This window comes from Pelodiscus sinensis, chromosome 5, assembly GCF_049634645.1.
Source record: "Pelodiscus sinensis isolate JC-2024 chromosome 5, ASM4963464v1, whole genome shotgun sequence".
Classification (NCBI taxonomy): domain Eukaryota; kingdom Metazoa; phylum Chordata; order Testudines; family Trionychidae; genus Pelodiscus; species Pelodiscus sinensis.
The window spans coordinates 111,778,574-111,801,338 of record NC_134715.1 but is presented as its reverse complement, the minus strand read 5'-3'; the positions used below and the strand labels follow the sequence as shown (position 1 = coordinate 111,801,338).

The window sequence follows — 22,765 nt, the reverse complement described above, 5'->3', positions numbered from 1 at the left end:
GAAGTGTACATAATAAAGCCAGCTGAGCAAGGACTCCAGGGTTTGACTTATGGATACTAAGGGTTTGTTTTTCTCAATAGCACTGCTTAAAAAAGTGTGCACTGTGAGCTCTGGAATGGACAATTCACACAGGAAATGTAACCTTTAACCAGAGTTAAGGGAAGTTGTACAGACTGCAAGTTTTTAAACAAATGAACATATTGGATGGTGTTCAATTGACTGCCATTGGGCGGCCTCCGTGCGGACATTGTGACATTATGCTTGGCTGTGAAACTGCAGATCTGTAGAACCATGGTGACACTGTCTCTGCTTTTGATTCTCATCATCTTATTGAGCTGCTCAATATTAGTGGCAGGATATGATTAAGAATAAGGATATTTGAAGCCAAAACCAGTAACTACCTCCCTGAACACTGGTTCAGTTTTGGTGGCTTTTTTGGTATGGACACAGTAGGACGGAAGACCAATGAATTCTGAAGCATATTTACCAAGAAATTATCCTACAAGGACAGTGCACATATGGTTGCCAAAAGTGTGAATGTCATGACAACATGGTCAGTGATGGACATAAGCTAAGTATCCAGCCAGACCACCTTGAGGACCTATCTAGACATTGTTCTGGCTGATGCTCATTCTGCAATGGGTTTTGTGTCCTTTTGATATTGCCATGAGGATGACATATTGAAAGAAGCTTTTTTTCCCCTTTCAGGTGATATCAATCTCTTATTGGGGAAGCCTTTATATGTGTTGTGTTTTGAATGAGTGAATGTCAAATGGGGCTCTACCACTCTCTCTCTCTCTGCATGGGGCACTTGGCCACAGAAAACCCTCTTGTAAATTGAGTGATCAGTAGAGAAAAGACCTTCTGTGAGTAAATTGTACCAGATGATACTTTTTGTCTTTCATCTGAATGTAATTTGCTTCCTTGCACTAAGGAAAATGGGACTTATATATTTCTAAGCAATCTGTTCAATTTCTTTCAAACCAGAGGGCAACAGATCCATCCACACGGAGTGTGTATTATTACATTTGACGCAGATGTTGCACTTAGTTCATCTCTTATTTATGATTTGCTCAGATTCCCCAAGCAGATTTCTTAATTTTTGGAACAAAATACTTCCCTCCCATGCCCCAGGTACAGACTTACATTTAGATGTCTCAGGTGCGTGGCAGAGAAAGATATTGGGTACAGATTAGTCTTCGCTGTATTTTGAGTCTTTATTCTTCCATCTAGATAGGTGGCCATTGCGTCTGTAAAATACAAGACATCTCACTGAAGTAGAAATATTTTAAAATATCAAATTGATTAGAATAAAAGAATAGTCTGTTAGATCAATGTTTTTCATATTGGGAACAACTCCTTAAAACAGAGATTGGGAGGAGAGGTATCCATGTCCTGCTTTCCATGTGTCCTATAAGAACAGAAATTGCCATACTGGCTCAGACCAGTGGCCCATCTAGTCTCATGTCCTGTCACTGCCAATACCTGTTACCAGATGCTTCACAGAATGGTTCAAGAAACTGTGCAGTGGAATAATCTGCACACAGTGGAAGTTTCCTTCTGACTCCACCATTATATACAGATCTTAATAACTAACCAACAGAAGGATGCATATGAAAAAGAAAAAATGTGTAAATTACATTTAGAGTTGTTTAGTACATAAATCTCCTTTTCTGCAGTTTGTGGTGTGACTGGCTTTCTAATAGATGTAAAGCACCCACTCTTTGCCCTTCTCAGACATGCAAAGAAGCATTATCACATGAACTCAGACAACTCACCTTTCAGTGCGACATGAGAAAATGTCAGCTGAAGCCTCATTCATTTCAGTTCTAACATGCCTTTTGATTTTAAAATCCTGCATAGACTCATGCCTGGTCATCCTACAGGCCTTCTGTCTCTTTTAACCTTTTCCTACCTCTCTCTTATTTCCCAAATTCTGGCCACATAAGCTTGTGTCCATGGGTATGAGAACCTTCTCCCATGCAAGTCTTGTTGTCTGAAGCAGCTATCCTGTATCCTTCCATTCCATCTCATTTCAAATCCTAGTTGAAATATATATGTTTTGACTGACATATATCTTGTAAATGCTCTCCTTTTCCTTTGTTGTTTTTTATTTGGCTTTACAATTCTGTTATGGGCAGCAAAGCTGTGAAGTCTTGTGAGAGATAATTTGCAAAACTGTTACATAGAAAATTATGTTTTAGCAATGAAATGAAATTGCTAAATTCTAAATGCAAAATAATAGATTACGTTGGACCACTTAGAAATGTGTTTCTGTTCGAGTCAGAGACTGCACTCAGTTATTTTTCACTCAAGGAGATCCCCTTCCATAATTCTGGGCATGTCTATGTAAAACATCTCATGATATTTTCCCTTCATAAGATATGCTTGAAAGTGGTTGTACCTTGCCACGAAATGGCACGCTGTACAAATCAGATAAACATAATAGATTGACAAAGTGGTTTATGAGTATTTTTTTTTAAATGCCTAAATTCCATTTTCAAACGTGACTTATGTGCCGAAGTCCTATTTCCTTTTAGTTAGTTTGTAAGTCACGTTTGAAAATGTAATTTAAGTCCTAAGTGACTTGGACTCTTACGAAAATTTTACTTTATTTCTATACCTAATTTTTAATCTGGAGATTTCTGCCTGTGGTTTGGGATTATGATGGGTGGAGACAGATCAGTAACTTTATGGAACCTCCTTTTTTATCTCAGGGGAAACTGCTGCCTTAACACTTGGGATGGTCAATGGCTAATACCATGTTTCTCATAGAATTAACCTGATGGCAGGAACATATTTTCAGACGTCTTTTCCATTCTTATCTTTTCTGTGAGGTGCATCAGGGCTTATTTGATTGCTTAGTGATCAGAAGACCCACAACAGAACAATTCCACTATGACACATCAGAAGGGGAATGAAGGTTGAAAAGCTATTTCCTGTCATTGAGCAAACAATTCTAACATGTTACCAGCCCTCTCTTTCAGAATTTCTATAGCAGATAATGTCTTAGATAAGTACTTGCAATGGACAGTAATGTATTAGCCTGAAATATATTCACAGTTGGACAGTTGGCCTAGTTTCAGTGAACTGAGCATCACTGAAAATCCATGTGCATGTAGAAGGAGGAGCAAGTGGTTGAGAATTGTAATCCTTCTGGTTGGTGGCTAGAGAGGAACAATTTGCTTTCTTAAGGATGAAAAGTAGAATGGGTAAAATTGTTGAGTGTGTAAAAAAACTCTTTGCATTGGGAACATAGTGTGCTACACTGCTGCAAAAATGATGCTGCAGCAAGGCCAGATAGAGACCAGCCAAGGAAACTGCAGGGGCTTAGTCTGCACACACAAAAGAAAAAAGATAGTGAGTCATCCCTGTTTAGTATTCAGTCCTGTGTGTGTGTGTGTGTGTGTGTGTATATATATATATATATAATATTATCATTTTGGCTTCTCTCTTTTTACCAGGATTCTGAGTTGTTTTCTTTTGCCCAGTTTTATTCTGATGGCTGTTTTTTTGGGGGCATTAAAAATAGCTCAGCCTGATTTCCTCTGTAATCTTTTCCAGCATTTAAATGCAGTTATTGGTAAGGTGACCAGACGTCCTCCTTTGAGGAAGACAGTCATCCTTTTGAGGGGCTTGTCTTCCCCAATAATTATGTCCTCCTTTTGTCCTCCTTTGAAAGAAATTGTCCTTCTTTTCCTACTTTGCCAAAAAAATATATCCCACTGTTTTTAAAGTATCATTATACTGCAGTTGAACCCCTGTTAAAAGGCTTAATATGCAGTAAAAGGACACTTAGGGTGTATCTAAACTACATGGCTCCATTGAGTAGGCTGATCTGCAAAGGGAAATGAAGCTGCGATTTAAATAATCGTGGCTTCATTTAAATTTAAATGGCTGCCGCACTGAACCGATAAACAGCTGATCAGCTGTTTGTTGGCTTAGCGCGCTAGTCTGGATGCTCCCGCGCCGACCTGAAAGCCCTTTATCGACCTCCCCGTTATGCCTCGTAGGATGAGGTTTACCGGGGAGGTCGATAAAGGGCTTTCATGTCGGCAGGGGAGCGTCCGGACTGCCCTGATCTGCCGACAAACAACAGATCGGCAGAGCGGGGCAGCCATTTAAATTTAACTGAAGCTGCGATTATTTAAATCGCGGCTTCATTTCCTTTGCCGAACAAACAAATCTCCATGGCTCCGTCGACGGAGCCATGTAGTTTAGAAGTACCCTTAGAGGGTATTTATGAAATGTTATTGTTTATTTTGAGCCATTTTAATTTAATGTCAATGTGATTTTTTAGTTGACACAATTAACCCTAAAAATGTCGAAGAAAAGAAAATGCCATTTCAATGAGAATTTTAAAAAGGAATTTCCTTTCATCAGAATTGTGGATGAAACAAGAGATGATTCATTAGTGAAGTGTACTGTCTGCTCGGAGGAATTCAGTGTGGCAGTATATGGCCGATCCAGCATAACGAAGCATGTTTCATCAAACAAACATCAAAATTCTTTAACATCAGCATCAATGTCCCAGAAATTCCAGACTTCTTAGGAAGTACATCATTTGGAGAAGACGAAAAGAATTTAGCAGCTGCAGAAGGTCTGACTGCGTACTACACTGTGATGCACAATCAAAGTTTTTGGAGCATGGACTGTAGTCAAAACTGAATAGAGTACTTTATAATAAAAAATTCCATTGTGCCAGAACTAAAGGAGAGGCTATTATTCGCAACGTTTTTCAAACTTACACACAAGAGAATTTGTGTGAATTTGAAGAAAGATTTAGATTTACACTTCTTTTGGATGCTTCAAACCACGAAGAGACAAAGTTTTATCCAGTGTTAGTTCGTTACTTCAGTTTTGAAAATGGTATTCAAATCAAAGTTTTGAATTTGGAAGCAATTGATGGTGAGACATCTAAAATAATATCCAATCATATAAAAAAATTAGTGGATAATCATAATTTGAATGATAAAGTAATTGAAATGTGTGTCGATAACACAAATACTAATTTTGGCGGTGTAAATCGCAAAGGCGATAAAAATGTTCATAAGAAAATTATGCATTTACTTGGGAAAACGATTATTGGAATTGGTTGCAATGCCCATATTGTATCTAATGCCATCAATACAGCATCAAGCTTAATGTCCATCGATGTTGAAGTTGTGATACCTCAAATTTATTTACACTTTGAACAATTCACTATAAGAGTTACATCATTAAAGACTTTTTTTGCAAAGAAGCCTCAGTTGAATATAAAAAACTGTTGGGATATTTGAAAACAAGATGGTTAGCTTTAATGCCAACCATTGAACGAGTGCTGCAATTGTTAAAGCCTTTAAAATCATATTTTCTAAGTTTGGAAAAACGTCCACTGATCTTGAAAAACTTTTTAAAGAATGAATTTGCTGAAGTAGCTCTGTATTTTGTTCACAATCGAGCAACTTTGTTCCAGTCAGTTATAAAAAGTATTGAAAAAGAGCATATAACTTCTACAGAAGTGGAATTGCATATTTAACAATTAAAGGAGCAACTTCAATCACGTCTTGGGTCCAACTTCCTTCTATTGGTTGTAATTACTAATTTAAACAAATTACAAGAGAGCAATCCGGGAATGAAGAAAGAATTTACGAGAGAGGCGATGAGCTTTTATAAAAATGCTCTTGAATATCTAGAAAATTGGACTAAGCATGACGAACCAGTGTACGTGTTTGATTGGATTCTGCTGAATGAAGAAATTCAATGGAATAAAAATCATTGAAACAGTTTTATTCGTTAAAGAAAAATTTAGCATTAAAATAAATGACAATTTATTGTTCGACAAAGTATGAAGAATTAACAATATAATAAAAGACAATGGACTGAATGCGAAATTGATAAAAATTGATCGAGATTTTTAATTTCTTAAAAGAGCGACAAATATTGAAGTTTTTAATGTTATATGATTGTTTTTGTTAAGTCTGTTTGTCTTATAATATCGTGATCATTTATTTACATGATTATTTATATACATATACAAGTATGGGTTTTTTTTGGTCAACTCAGTGTCCTCCTCGAACATTTTCAAATTCTGGTCACCTTATTATTGGGGACGAGTATTTTAGTACACGCAGTCCCCGGGTTACGCGGATCCGACTTATGTCGGATCCGTACTTACGAACAGGGCTTTTCTTGCCCCGGAGGATGTGGGCGGCGGGGACCGCCCAGACGCGCCGCGGTCCCACCGCCCACGTCCTCCGGGGTGAGAAAAGCTGCTCCGCGTCTCCCTGGTCTGCTGGGGGGGGGGGGGGGGGGTGCAGCTAGTGCGCCCTCCCCCCCAGCAGACCAGGCTTTTCTCGCGGACGCCTGTGGTAGAGCAGCTGGGGCACTGCCGGTTGGTCCCGCAGCACCGCTCCTCGGTGCTACTGGACCAACACGGCAGCACCCCAGCTGCTCTGCCCCAGGTGTCCTGATTCAGCCACTGCTGAACTGACCAGCAGCTGATTCCAGGAAGCCCGGGGCAGAGAAACTCTGCCTCAGGCTTCCTGTAGTCAGCCGCTGGTCAGTTTCAGCAGTGTCTGAATCTGGACGCCAGTTCCGACTTACATACAGATTCAACTTAAGAACAAACCTACAGTCCATATCTTGTACGTAACCCGGGGACTGCCTGTACTCTAAGTGCATATGATTCTAGGCATGTTGTTTTTTAATTATTTGCCATAAGGAAGATTGGCTGATCAGCCTCAGATTGCTTGGAAACTTACCCCTAGAATTACTCTCAATTAAAATTGATTTGCTACTGCTGCTCAACTGCTGTGTCAAGAGACAACCCCACCCCCGCCAATAATAAGACCCAGTACTGTTTCCAAATGTGCTGATTCAGCATAGGATAGGTCCTTTAGTGGCAGTTGTTGTATCTGAAGTTTTGTTCAGCTTTGATCTTCTTCACTCACCACTAAGGCCTAGTGCAATGTGGTTTTACTCCAGTGTAAGGGCAAGTGGAGGCCACAAATGAATTCACATGAGGTTATAGGCTAATTATAGTAAATCTTAAGCCGTCTGTACATCCACCTCCTTTTAAGAAGGCAGGTTAAAAAAAGGCTGCATCTGAAGTGTGTGAGGGTATGGATACAGGGCACTGCACTCCAGCAATTCCTGTCAATAGAATGGTTCCTTAATTATGCTGGGTATGGGAACAAGTGAGGATCCCATCTCATTCTTCACTTATTACACAAGTGAACTCCAATTGTCTGTGCAAACAGAACATGCAATAGAAAGCATGATCCCATAGCTGCCTCGAGGTGCGAATACTGTTGCCACTGCCCTGGAGCCATAATTCACACAAATGAACAGATCCTTTCTCTTTAAGTTATACTACAAAAACAGAGGAAGGTGAAATGTAATAAAGACATCAGTACACAGGCAGTTCAGCCATGCTAAGGAGCTGAGCTCTATCAATAGGCCAACATCTATAGAAGTACCAAGGTCATGCTTTGGGTAGATTGATGGCAAAAGCATTCAAGCTATTGAAGTTGCAGTTTTAGGAATAATTTCCCTGAGGCTTGATTTATGCTTAGCTAGGCGGTTGTGTTATGTTTTTAAGTATTCAGCTGGCGTACACTAGAAGTATCTGGGGAAAGCAAAGAGACATTTTTTTTTTTATTTCTTGCCTGGAAACTGGCAAGATACATTTTAGAGGAAGACTCTTGCATTTCCTGAATCCTTTCTCTTCCTAGAATTACTTTCACAAATAAGCAGCATTCCACTTGTGGGCATAGAAGGTATGCTTGGTTCTGGCAAGGAGCTAGCAATGGTGGATATTGTTAACTGTGCGCTTCTTTGGCCAAATTTTCCAAGTGGCATCAAGCAGAACACTGAATTTTGTGCCTACTGTTTATGGTCAATGCATGTTTTTAGGCACCCGTCCCCGAATTTTCTTCATTTAGAATTACAGGCCTAAATTTAAAGGCCAGTTTTTTTGACACACCCTTTCTCAAATTTTAAAAGGATAAAGTTCAGCTCTGGTGTAAATTATAGCTCATAGAAAAACTCCTCTGAAGTTGGAAGGCATGAACCTTGTTAAAATGTGAGTTCCTTGCCTCCAAAAATCCTTGCAGTTTGTTAGACAAATTGTAGACAATGATAAATGAAGGGTGAGGGAAAAGACAACAGTAAATAGGAGATCAGAGGACTACTCTGTAACAGTCTGATTGGGCCTTCTGGCTTTTCTGTGCCAGCTGAGCTCCATTTGCTACAGGCTATGCCTACTTCATATTATTTAGGAATCCTGTGTCATGGGACTGCTCTGCTACCTCTTTTGGAGAGCTCTCCAGCTGCTTTGTGCTGTTTCAGGGCAAAACAGAAGGAACAGATGTCAAGGATCTAGGCCTGAGTGATTAAATAGGTCTTAAAACTAGCCTTGAAGGTCATTGACTCAGATTCAGTTTCAGACTAATGGAGAAGTGAATTTCAGAGTCAAGGGTAAAACCAGCCTCAGACTCTCTCTTTCATCCAGTATGAGCTTCTTAGCTTTAGTGTTTCATATGATCTCATCTGACCTTCTCTGTTATCTGTTCTACATTAAACCTTGAAAGTTTAAATGCAAATACATCTTCAAGACCTACTATTGCTCCTTCGTAAGCATAAAGGAGTTCTTTCTTTCACGGTGATAGGTGCAGCATTGGCCTACTCTGATAAAAAGTGCCTCTTTTTTCAGTTAATGCACAGAGGGTTTGTCTGCTGTCCTTCTCAGATATTATCATGTTTACTGTATACTCTACTATTTCATCTTGCTTTGCTCCTTGATATTTCTACTGCTTGACTGTTAAATGGGAGTCTCCTTTAACATCTGTCATTGAACTAATCAAATGGCACATCAGTGACTTAAGCTTTCAATAAACATGATTACAGATTATGTAGTTTTTAATTTTATTGGTATCATTAGCAACAGAGATGAGTAACAATCAAAGTTTTGCTGATTGCCTGAGACAGAAATAAGAAATAAGACTTATAGTGATGATAATAAAAATTAATTATAAAAAACTAAGCAAACACTAGAAACATAGGTCTCTGTTTATCACAATTCTTTAGGCACATTCTTAAGTGCACAAAGCAACTTGAGAGCTTTTCTGACTAGGGATGCATTCTGAATTATAGTGAAGTATTTGCTTGACATGCTTTGGTGAATTGGAGCTATAAAGATTAACCCACTTTCCTTCTAGCCAAGTAAAAAATCTTCAAAGGACCAGATCCTGCTTAATATTGGTGTTTTGTGTGTACAAGAAAAGCAAGAATGGGCTCCAAATACCAACTGTTTCTTTCTACCCAGCTGCGTGTTTTTCAAGAAAGTTGGTGACACAGGGATGGCGCAGCACTGTGAAAATGTTTAACAACGCAGGAGAGTGGCACTGGCCTGTTTATGAGGAAGCCACAATTTGGGCCTCTTACAATTTAAACCATATTGGTCATTCTGTATAGTGTGAAGAACTTGCTGAAATTCAGATTTAAATTGGTTGCCAGGAAGTGCTGGGTCTTCCATTATCTGACAATTAAATTTAATTTGTTCCTCTCAGTTTCCCAGCTGACTCCCTCCCTCGCCCATTTCTTTTCTCCCTGTGACTGGAGGGATGTTACCTGGCCACTGCCCCTTGAATAGTCACTTGAAATGTGTATTAACTTAATCACTACATTTTAGACTTGGTCTATGGTTCCACTTTATTTATTAGGTCACATTGAGAGCAACTGGTTCACCTCTCTTTAATCCAGGTGAATGAGCCCATTTGAAGTTAGGTGGGGAGGATATGTTATTTTTGGAATAAGAGGAGGGGAAGGCATAACATGTCAGTTTCCATATACCCTCTATACTTTATACTCTTAAAGGTGTGCAAATAATACCCTGTTCCTGGCTGTTGTTGGAGAGAAAAGGATAGCTCACCACTGATAGGGCCATGCTATGTCAGTAGTTCCAAAAGCTGGTGGACGGAAACTTCTTGCTTCATGATTTTTGTATTTTCTCTCTAGGACCTCCTGCTCCAGTTGGTTCAGTCTATATTATTAAAGCTGTGGGAAAAAGCAGCATGATGATTAGCTGGGAGAGACCCGTAGTAGATGAATTAGGATGTAGCAATGGAACTTTCATTACAGGATACAGGGTATGTTTAAATACAAAGTAAAACACTACATAAAATGCTTTGTGCCATCATAAACAGGAGTTTTTTCACATGGATAATTTTTTGGTTTCATATACTCAGTGTTAATTTTGGATGCTTCCAAATACAGCACATTGATTTATAAACACTCAATAAAATCCATAAAGCCATTTTTATTACAAAGGCAGATTTGACATTTTTGTTCAAAGATTATTGATACACAAGTTACTGAATTTACTTTAGAAAACAAATAGAAAAATATGCTATCCTGTATTAGCCTTGATGTTCCTTAGATAGCATTACATTTTAAAATGCCATGAATATTTCTTTTTCATGGGTCTAACTAAACTTAAAATTCCCATGAATGAATCTAAAAATAGTAAGGGGTCATTATGAATTGCAGAAGTGCAGGCACTTTACAGTGCTGTAACTTTCTGGCTTGGGTGGGAAAAAACACCCCCCAAATGCAGCTGTAAAGCACCCGTGTGAACCAGGCTACAGCCCTGGGAGCCATGTTCCCACCACTTTTAGCTACTCCCTTCCTGGAGGTGGTTTATATAGAGGGCTGGGAGAACTCTCTCCCAGCGCTCCTGCCATGGCCATGCTTTCAGTTTAAAAGTGCTGCTGCTGCTGCTGCTGCTGCACTTTAAAGTAAAACCAATTCCTCTTATTATTAGGGGACAAGATTATTGCTTTGCCAATAATTAAAAGTTTGTTAAGAGCATTTCATTTTTGAGCAAGGTGACAGACTGAGGAAATCCTTTAGGTAACTGCAGAGTAGATCAGCAGTACAGTGCTGGCTTTTGTAGACCTGGAAGGCAAGTACTTCTTAGGGGAACAAGGTACTTCAGTCTCTGCTCCAGTTCTTTGGTTTTCCCTGGATGCTGAATTGCCATGTTTAGTGATACGTTTTGTCCCCTCACCCGCACCAACACATTTCATAAGAAGGAAGGTGGCAAGTAGTTTTCCCCCTTCATAATTCTAAGGTACAAAGAGGTCTAATAAAAAATAAAAATATATGCTACAGCAATAAGAAAAAGATTTCATTTGTCATGGTTAACAGGATATACAAGACACTGTCAATAATAACAGACGATGCTCTGCAGTATAGCATGCTGCCTCACTAAGAGCACGTAACTTTAATATGAGGTACATCTATAGCTTAAGGGGTGAATATAATTTAATTATAAGAATATTTCATTATATTTGCCATCATTTGAAAAAAAGATATTGTATGGTAATCTGGCAAGAATAAATTCAATAATTCTAACTGGTACCAAATGGTACCTTTTTCTTCTTTAAAAGGTTATAAACAACCCCCCTTTTAAGTGGCTTTTGAGAAGACTGTTCCATTGTCAATTTGTAATTGTGTAACATATATCATCCTAATTGCATCAAAGATTAATGCATTTAAGACCTGTGGGTATATGGTATGTGTTCCCTTTAGGCTGTAGTTAAAATGGTATAATATTAATACTTCTTCTATAGCAATTATATGCTTAATCAATTTTAAAGAGATGTGGTTCTGTCTTCCCATCTCCTTTACTGTAGTTTCTGTGAGAGTAATAAGTTACCACACATTTCTTTTATTCATGTTTGCACCAAATTCATGTGTATATATAAGCTGAGCTCACTGATAAATTTTTAAAGGGTTGCGATTGCAATCTCCTAACCAAGGATTTGATTATGTCTTACTGAAGACAATGGAAAAACTCCTCTTGATTTCACTAGGGACATGTACAGTCTCCAACATACAGTATGTACATATTTTGCAGGCTTATAGTAGACATAGGTATATATTTTATATGTGTGGGCTTTAATTGAAACTGCCTTGCCTTAAATTGTACCTTACATAACGGTAGGGCAGTAGTTTGGAATGCTGTTTATATTTCCCACTTTATTATTGTATATGTACTAGACTTTAGATCTTTTGGAAAACAGATTGTTGTATAAGATCTTTGACTGTGATACTCCTGTGGGAACACTGTGCCAAGTTAAAAAAATGCTCCAACCCTGAAGTGCTTGCTCAATGCCATTTTCTGCTGAATAATTCCTTACTCCTTGAATGGTCCCATTGAAATCAATTACTGCTTGAAAAGTCCCACCTACATTCCTATTGGTCTACATTCCTATTGGTCACTCCACCTGGCTAGGTGTAGTTAACCCTTTAATCCCCAGGCTGCTGGCTAACCCTCATAATCATGACACCTGCTAAGAATGAAATCATTGGCAGAGAGCCAGGACAGTCACCCTAAATGAGATGTTGTAAAATTTAAATCACTATTGAATAGGCACCTACAAATTCACAGTTCCAGTAGGTAAAATTCCAAATTGCCTCCACAACCTAAATTAGATAATTCAAACAAGTTATTTATTTTCTTGTTAACCTTTTGTTAAACTTTATATTACACTGCAGATATATACAGATGGGGAATTTCACAAATCTGTCATGAGTTCAGCATGCACGAAGGTAAGCAGAGTTTTTTGTGGAAAGATTTTAGTTATTAATATGTAATTTGGAGAAACCACTGGGCTGCATAATTCGGTAGACCATACAGTGATGGTGGTGGGGGTATGTTATTCCCTTGATTACAGTGTAATTTAGAAGACAGTGATGCTTAGCGTCATCCTTTTGCAGCAATATCATTAATAGAAATAATCTCTGGATGTTGTGTTAGAATCAAGAGCAAGAACCCGAAACAAGACAATTGTACCTGGTATTACTTACATATCTTCTTATCATTTGCCTGAATATGGCTGATTGTTTTATCCACTCTACTGAGCTGCTTATGAATTGCAAGACACTGCAAGGTTAGATCCTAGGACATCATGTATGATGTGCATCATCAAGCACACATTAATTCTTCCTAGGTTTGGTGTGCGTTGTCCTACGAGCTCTTAAAAATCTTCCATCAGATGCTGATTGGCTTTTCATAACCAGCCAGATGAAAACAGGTCAGCTTCTTTCCACCAGCATGATTCCTGGTTAGTCTTTTCAACATTAATCATTGGGTGTGAAAGCCAAGTTTCATTCTCAGTCAACTATTGGCAGCAATTTCATAGTATCATTTCCAGTTATTACTTAAAATCTACAAAGGCTAGCGCTGTCATGTAAGGCAGCAGAGATTAATGGATCACGTGACTCTCAAATAGTAAAAGCTCTATTGTCCAGCACTCAAATAACCAGAAAGCTCAATTAGCCGGCATTTCTGGTATCTCCCAAAACAAATCTTCAGTCTACTAAGAGGGCAAAATATACTGCCCAGTATGTTACACTGTTGCATATTTCACACTCTACTTTTATGTAAAATAGGCAGAAGACAAGCAAGCTAAAATCAGGGATTTATTAAAAAATAGCAGCTCCCAACTAGTGCCATGGGCCATTACAGATTCAGCCCAATCTACTACACCTTCTAAGTCTACAGTAATAATTGACAGGGCTCGACAATTAGGACAATCTACTCGCCCATGGTGAGTAGATTTTAGCCCAGTGCAACCACGCAGTGCGGTCAGCGCATGCACAGCGTGCGATTCCACGTGGCTGGCGAGCAGGGCTCGCCGCCACTTGGCAAGCCCTGATGACTGACATTGATAATGATGACCCTGAGACACTGCAAGATCCTGAAATGCCTTCTGAATCATCCAAGAAAGATTACGTTATGTTCAGTAGAATTTTAGCATTAAGAGCATTTTTCGTGATTCTGGGTGTACGCCATGCACTGCTCGTAGTAATAAATAGAGTGGAACGAGGTGTACCGGTAGTTCGGAATAGAGAGCCCAATCCGAACTACCTACTCCGTGCCATATGTAGCCGCGGGCATGGAATCCGCACTAACGGGCATTTAAAAATGGCGGCGCCTGGCAAGATGCAAATGAAGCCCGGGATATTTAAATCCTGGGCTTCATTTGCAACCTCGGATGCCTACATTAGCCTCCCTAGTTCGAACTAGGGTGGTAGTGTAGACATACCCTGAGTCTATAAGGTGCCAAAGGACTCCGTGTTGCTTTTGCAGATTCAGACTAACACGGATATTCCTTTGATACTTGACACCATTGGTACGTGTAACTCTCAATTAACCAGAATGTTTGTTTAATCAGCACCTTCCATTCCCCCAACACGGCAGATAACAGATTTTATTGTAATTTGTTTAATGTAATATTTTGCTATGCTTTTTCATACATGTCTCTCACTTTCCAGACATCTTAATTATCCTTGACTCAGTATGAAATTTATAAATAAATATGTGTATACTTTGTACTTAGTATACCTGTGTGTTCCGGTGAACACATTGCTTTTCAGAATTAAATAGTATGATTTTTCTTATGTGACCATTAGCCTATATATATTCTAGGTGCAGCGATACCATATTAATTTTATATTTTGCCCATTATGTAGGCAGTTATGTTAACTGAATGATATTCTGCCTTTCCCACAACTCTTGTTCACTTTGTTGAGATGTTCTGAGAAATACATACTTTGCAAGCTTTTGGCAGAAGCAAATATAAAGCTATCAAAGGCACGATGCATCTGTTGTATGTCCTAGTACAAATACCTTCACAGGCAACTGATTTTTAAATCCAAAAAAGAGATAAGGAAATTATAGAATAAGTTAGGGAACTGGTACAAACTAGGGAGGTAAAATCCTGATTAATTGGCTAACTGATTAAACGTATTGTTTAATGGTTAACCGATTAAAAGGGGGTAACTGAGGGCCCTCTCACCCACCACTGGGCTGGAACACTCCACCCTCTTCTCTCTCCCCCCCGCCCCCGCTCCCGCCCATGAACTGGGCTGGAACATCCCAGTCAGAGCAGCCCTTCCCTGCAGAATGTCCTGTCCCATCGCAGACAGAGACTGCTCCAGCCAGGATCTGGAGCAGCCCCTGCCAGAGGGCCTGCCGTGAGGCTGGAGCAGCCCAGCCCCACCAGTTAACCAGTTAAATCTTCACATCCCCAGTACAAACTGAGGGTTGGATCTTAGTGATGTATATAAGATGAACTACAGGCTGTGGGAAACAAGTGTCTGAAGAATTAGTATAATATTAATTCTTTCCTATTTGCACTTTACTGCTTTGTCTGTAGAAAATAAATTGGAAAAGATTAGTTATTTGGTCTCTTAAACATGTTTTGTAATGAACTACAAGTGTAATAAATCAATTGGCTATTTTTTGACAGCACTGATTATGTGGATTATTTTTCTCTGTCTTCCTGTTTATGTATGTACCATATATGTGTAGTTAATATGCATGTAAAAGATAGATGTGATAAATTTCAGAGAGATGTGATAAATTAATTTTTGTGCACCTTTGACTGCCTCACCTACAATCTACTCAAAGGACTAATTTCAACATTCTAGATTACTGAGCAAAATCAAACAGCTGCCATTAAAAGATAAAACAAAATAAAAATGCAGCCTACTAGAGAAATATTTCTTTCTCCAGCCCCTTCCTCACCATGTGGAATTCTGCCTCTCACATACAAATTATCACTACCCAAGGCATAGTGTGAGCAAGATTTCCTCCTGGACCAGCAATGGATATTTTAGATGTAAAAATATCAAATTTCAAGTCCAGAATATTATTTAACTCTCTAACTTTGGATAGGGAAATTTCCAGTTTTCTAATGTGACTCTGCCCTTTTTCTAGCCCTAAAAGGGATTGAGATCTCAGAATTGAAAGCCATGACATTTTTAGGAATGGAAAAGTTGCTTTAGTTCATTTTAAGGCTTTTTATGACTTCTTCCAAGTCCTTTACATCTTGGTTCAAGGGGTCATAAATATACTCCACTGAAACCTATAGGTGCATCACACCCCACCACAAAGAGGGAGAAGAGAAAAAAGAAAAGATACTTTAAAATATTTCTATAGCATATGTAAATTGTTTTTCTTATGTAATGTGACATATACAGAATATGTGAGCAGGTGGTGGGAATGGTGCAAAGGCTTTATCGATATGATTTAAGATGACCTGCATTATTCAAGAGTGGCTTTGACATAATGTGACCATCCCAAATTTATGCTAGTAAAACTTGTATAACATTTCACCTTGTCCTCATTCACGTACTCCTTGTTTTACACAGGCACACACGAGCACGCAGTATGCCAAATTCTTTGCTGATGTAAAAAGGCAAAACTTTACTGAAGTCAAAGAAGCTGTGCCCATTTATACCTGTGAAAAAATGACCTAATTAGTATTACATATAATTCTGTATTAATCAGTTATGATAATATGAATTATATTCCTCTACTGTATGACTTGAATCAATTTCTAAAATGGAGATCTCCTCTCATTTCAGACTATCTTAGAAAATCTGGATCTCTCTGTGCCATTTCAAATCAGTGTTGAGACTGTTGGTTCTTCTGGTTTGGTTTCTGAGAAGAAGACTGTTCAGTTTAGTTGTCCTTTAGCAAACCAGGAACCTTCATCGTTTGCCACTAGTGATTTTCCTGAAGACCAAAAGCCTGATGCCAGCTCCCATGAGGTAGCAGCAACTGCACGTGTATTATCAATGGAAAGTTTTACCCTTGGGTCATTCCTGACTTGAATATGTTTTGCTATCTTTCATGACAACCACCTGTTTACTAAATGCATGTTGGTGTCTTAATGAGGAAGCACTGTAGTACCAATGAATCCGTGGGTTATCTATGATACACTATACATCAATTAGTTCTACAGAAACAAAAAAGCATTATTCTGCTCCATTTTTGTTAATGCATATTATGATTGTTAATGAATATGTACCTTGCACACACATAATAGAGTTTCATTGTCTTAGAAAAGGAAATTCATAGTGTAACTATGTGGGTGGAAGTGCTCCTGGAGTTAATGGTGAATATTGGGATTGTGGGTATCTGCAGAGCTAGCTTAATGTCCCTCTCAATTTTGGGGAGTAAAATTATCCCATGAGATTAAAAGTGAGACAGGTTTGGCTTTGGTATTGACTAATGAAGCGATTAACTGGATTGTAGAGGTAAGGGTATCTTGGATCAGTAATTGTGAACTGATTGAATTCACTACACCATAGAGAAGGTTTATTAGTAAGGAGCTGTGCAAAGGCATTCAGCTATGAGAAAGCACAGCTGGAGAAATTAAGACTATTAATATTCATGGATTAGAGATATAAGGAACTAAAAGTCTGGAGTATTTTAGGAACCACTGTAAGTAAAAGACACACGATAAATTTCTCTCTCCCTGTGAAAGAATATAAGTAAAACCATGGTATATTTTGTGTAGAAAGGAGAGTAAGGTTGGCCTGGTGGTTAAAGTGTTAGTAGAGATGTTCCCAGATTTCAGAGTTTGGTTTCAGATTAATCTCTTAGTCCAAATGTTCCCGAGCATGTGGGTGTTGGTTATTGGCATTCCATTTAAAGGCAAGCAAAACACATACCCCAAACATCAGAAAAACTCAGGTTCACGCAGCTCACTAGGGAAATAAACTGAAGCATCCTTCCCCAAGAATGTCTTACCTTTAATTCCTAGGTGATATAATCTGGACTCAGGAGGGGTTTTTTTGTGAACCCTTCACATGGCGCTATTTGAGATAATAAGCAGTTTTCTCTGCACAGATTTTCCTCCATTCTGTACAGGCAGTCCCCGAGTTACGCGGATCCGACTTATGAGACCAGCAGACCAGGGAGACCGGGGAGCAAAGCCTCGGAGGACACCGGCAGCGGGACAGCCACGGCGCGTCTGGGCTGTCCCGCTGCCCCCGTGCTCCGCGGCTTTGCTCCGGACGCCTGTGGTAGAGCAGCTGGGGCGCTGCCGGTTGGTCCCGTAGCGCCGCTCTGGGTGCTACTGGACCAACCCGGCAGCACCCCAGCTGCTCTGCCCCAGGCGTCCCCAAGTCAGCCGCTGCTGAAACTGACCAGTGCTGACTACAGGAAGTTTGGTGTTTCTCAGTCTTAAAAAGTTTAAGAAACACTGGCTTAGATGTTGTACTCCGTTCTCGTGTTTCATTTCTCTTCATGTGTTGTTCTGCTTCTCTACATTTTATACTTATCCAGTTGTTTCTCTCTTTCTTTGCTTTCTGTTTTCTCTCTCTGGCCAGCCTGTTGCACTTAGCTCTTGGCTTATCTCCTCTTTTTATTCTCATTCATTTTATTACATGTGTCACTCACCTCTACCTCCATTATCCATTTTAATTTTTTTCATTTTGGCCTTGTAGTTCAATACTTCTTTAGCTGCTCTGAAAATCCTTTTTTTTACACTGTTCCAAGGCTCTTCAATTTTCATTTCTTCTTTCACCAGATATGTGAACTTTTTACACATCTGCTTTGTATTCTTTCCTGAAATCTGGTTCTTTCAATTTGTCCTCTTCATCCATCTTATTTCTTGGCACTTCTTTATTGATTTCAGTTTCAAGTTAATTGATACCAGCATTAATTTATGATCTTATTCAACATTGCCTACAATGATCTGCATAGCAACATACTTGATTTCTATAAGTAATATAGAAATATAAATTCTATTATATGTCTCATTTGCCCATAAACTGATATCCATGTCCACTTCTGCTATACCTTTTTTTTTTCAAATAGCATGTTTGTCATCACCAGGTTGTTGCACAGACAAAAATTTGGTAACTTTCTCCTCTTCAATTTTATTCCTCTACTTCATACATGCCTGTTGCATCGGCACTGGAATTCTAATCTGATCCCAGTTTTGCATTAACATCCCCCATCACCAGTAACTTATCTTAAAACTATTTGTATTTGTTTTCTGTGCATTATTATAAATTTTGTCAATTTCTTTGGGTGCTGCTGCTGTCAATACATGAACTTGTACTAATGTAACTGGACTGGATTTGATTCTGAATCTGTCCTTCACCATACAAGGAGATATTGTGTTAAATGGCATAAGAGCCTGTCTTGCCTTCAGCTTCAGAACCAATATCACTCTATCCTATTTTTCCATCTTAACCTCCCAATGTCACGATCTTATCTTCATCATGGTAGAATTCTTCTTTACTGTTCCACCTTGTTTTGCACAGACTGACTGATTTCTCACTAATATCTTTTCAGTTCATACATCATTATTACAAGTGCTTCACCTTGTATAATGTTCCTACGTTCCAGGGTGCTAATAAATGTCTTATTCTTCAAGTTCATCATGTAGTTCCCTGTTCTACATGGTGTTAATGTTTGTATTTGTTTTGCTCACATATTTTTGCCAGCCCACCTCCGCTTATGATTAGTGGAAATGGTCTTTTATGTCCAGGTGATGACCAAGCCAGTTTACTCTTCTTTCTCTTTCCAGTCTTCATGCCGTTTCTGTGGCCCCCTATTTGCCAGGTTTTCAACCATGACTCATTGGCTTTGTGATTGACTAGTGTATTATAATCTGTCTGCAATACTGTTCTAAGCTATCCACTAGCTTGCTCTGGCACCATTTCCATCGATGTTGATCTTTGAAAATTGTTTTGCTGTTCTGCTAACTTCACAAAAGTGCGTGTGTGTGTGTGTGTGATTTTTGCTTGTTTGTTAGCTTTCAGCCACTATGTGGAACATTATCCACATATAATCCACATACAATCATTTTAGCATATTACACAAATGTCTTTTTAGTATGACCAGCTACTAACTGACTGCAGATTAGGGCAGACAGATTTATCCTGGGCTGGTGGTTGCTTTGATGAGGCTACCGTTTCTCTTTAACCTATTTGCTGTAATGGATGAAATAAGAAGACTTAAATGACAAACACACACTATACACAAACTGTTAATTTACAAAACTAGCTACTAGCAAAACAAAGTCACTGATGAATCAAAGGCGCCATTTTGGGTGGGTAGTGGGGGCAGCAGCCGTGTGCTCCGGGATGCAGCTTGCTTTTCATCCTGTTCCTGGACTATCAGGGAGTGAGGGGAAAGTGCTTGCAATCCGTGTATGCCTCTCACACCTGGCTGGTGAAGGGATGAAAAGCAAGCCGCATCTCTAAATGGTGCCTTTGCTGATGATGTATGACAGATTTCAGTTATTTGTGCCTTTTTCAGTCCAACTTCGTATAATCCCTTAAGCGTCTGCCTACTGCACCTTTCTTTACGAGCAAAACACAGTTTTTCTTGTACATATTTTTAAGTCAAAACCTCAATGATAGGATATTCCCAAAGTGGTACTAATTCATCCGTGATGTTTGCTTCATTGATTTCAGTGGGGTTACACCCAGCATGGATTTGGCCCAATCTGTTTTAGAGCTGTATTTATAATATATCAGAATCCCTTGGTCCATTAATCTTTAAAGTTTCCTATTCATGCCCATAAATACATTAATTCAGCTAACAGCTCTTCCCAGCTATCTTGATTATGCAGGTCACACGCAGGTTGCTATAGTAACCCTGTAAACTACATTAGAAAGAGAAGAATCTATATATACATATGTAACACCAGGACTCGTCAATATATAAGGCACACACTCACTGATTAATGTAAAGGGTGGGTAAATCATTGGATTAGGCCGTTGACTTGCTGTTTATGCGAGAGTGTTCTGAAGGCTAAAACTTGAGATGGTTTTTCATGTGGGACAGGATACTAATTACGAAGATGCCATTCATTGAAGAGTCCTGGTGTTATGACATATTATTTTAGTTTGTTGCAGTCTACAATTATATATCTTTGGAAGATGATCCTAAATTTCACCTCAGCTATGAACTTAGCTTCAAGGAAATAGATGATTGGGTAGATTTGACCAAGAAAGGATGGTTTTTGTGAGGCAAAGGTAAGTCCACTAAATTATTGCACAAAAGGCTACACTTGAATACTGATGACATACCAAACTATAGAAAGTTAAATGCAATACTAATAGAGGGCCAGGTAGTTTCCTACTATAGGAAAAGCTGCTTGAGTAAGGTTAGACAAACTTAAATTGTTGTTATTCCATTCAGGAGAGCAGTAGCAATAGCAACATTGATGGGAAATGATGAGGAAAATAATGTAATACAGATGCATCTGAACTGTAATTCCATTTAGAATTCCAGAGTAAAGCTGCTCTACTATGAAATAACTCTCAAGTGTAAGCTGGCTAAATGAAACAGAGGTAAAATTGTTCTCTCTTGTGAACCTACTTGACACCTTCTGTTTTACAAAGAAGCCATTTCATTTCTTTGAAGGATCTCAGCTCTCTTCTTTGTGTGTCCCACTGAAAGGCCAGATCATTTTTGCTACCTTCTTTGTTGAGACTGTCAACTAGTTCTCTGAGAGAGTTTTGGCTGCATTTTACATTTAGAAGGGGGGAAAGGACCCTGCATCAGAAATGCAGCTTGTATTGCATTCCTTCCCTCCAAATACAAAGGTTGTTTTGTTTGTGCTCAGGATCCTACTAAAAAGTTTGCCTGTGAAATTAACTCTGCCTTGAGAATGGGAAATGGCTAGAGCACATGGCCCCAGGCTGTTGGATGTTGTTTCCTTCACTGCTACTCCCTTTCACATACTAAAAGGACTTTTTCCACATTAACTAGTTTTTGTATGGGGTAAATTGTGCCTCACAGCTGCTGATAAGCTTACAAAAAAGCATACACTTTTGCTGAAGCCCTGATAGGAATGATTCCATGATCCCACTGAACAGAAAAGGGAATACTTTCCCCATATTTTGGTCTCTTTATTTTAGTGGTTTTAAGAAATAGCTGTTTTGGTTTTTTTAATCAGTCCAGTTTTTATTCTTTTTTAATACAAAACTGTAGAATAAAAGCTGGTCAAAAATATTCCACTGAAATGAAATTTTATCAGGAAGTGGGTGTAAAATGGAATTTTGAATTCCCCATTTCTATTTATTTCCTGCCAGCTCCAGCCAACATCCCAGATACCACATGGGGAGAGGAACTTTTTAAATGAATGAACATTGAAACTAGTCCAGCACCTGTTGAAGTTGATAGAAATGTTCCCATCAGCTTTAATATGAGAAGATATTAAACTCTGTTGATACAAGATGTGACCCTGAACATTTCTTATACACATTGCAAATACACTGTTAGCATCAAGTCTACTCCCAAGAATAAGGATACATAGGAACTGGCTTATAGAATCATAGTATACTAGACCTGGAAGAACCTCAAGAGGTCATCAAGTCCAGATCCCTACACACATAGCAGTACCAAGCACCAGCTACATCATCCCTGACAGATGTTGTGTAACTTGCTCTTAAAAATCTCCAATGATGGAGATTCCACAATCCTAGGCAATTTATTCCAAGGTTTAATCACTGTCACAGTTAGGAAGTTTTTCATAATGTCCAACCTAAACCTCCCTTGCTGCAATTTAAGCCCATTGTATCTTCTTATATCATCAGAGGTTAAGGAGAAAAATTTTTCTCCCTCTTCCTTGTAACAATGTTTTAGGCATTTGAAAGCTGTTATCATGTCCCTCTCAGTCTTCTCTTTTCCAGACTAACAAATCCAGTTAGTCTTTCAGTCTTTCCTAATAGGTCGTGTTTTCTAGACCTTTTCTGGACCTTCCCCAGAGCTGGACACAATTCTCCAGATGAGGCCTTATCGGCGCAGAGTAGAGTGGAAGAATTTCTTCTTGTTTCTTGCTTACAACGCTTCTGTTAATACATATCTGAATGATGTTTACTTTTTTTGCAAGAGTTCATTCTGTTTGGATAATTGAATGGCAGCTATGTGCTTAAATTATTTTCACATTAATTTCCT

The 22,765-nt window shown here is 38.9% G+C and overlaps 1 protein-coding gene across 2 annotated transcripts in view; it reads left to right on the top strand.

Annotated features, from left to right (window-relative positions):
- C5H4orf50 (chromosome 5 C4orf50 homolog) overlaps nt 1-22,765 on the top strand; it is a 102,606-nt gene that overhangs the window by 53,760 nt on the left and 26,081 nt on the right. Inside the window, exons 16-18 of one of the 2 annotated variants that reach the window (XM_075930756.1) lie at nt 10,000-10,130; nt 12,544-12,597; nt 16,423-16,608. In XM_075930756.1, the coding sequence (XP_075786871.1) occupies nt 10,000-10,130; nt 12,544-12,597; nt 16,423-16,608 (371 nt within the window). Of the gene's footprint in view, nt 1-9,999; nt 10,131-12,543; nt 12,598-16,422; nt 16,609-22,765 lie in introns of those variants that run through there. The other variant, XM_075930757.1, reaches the window with a different exon arrangement.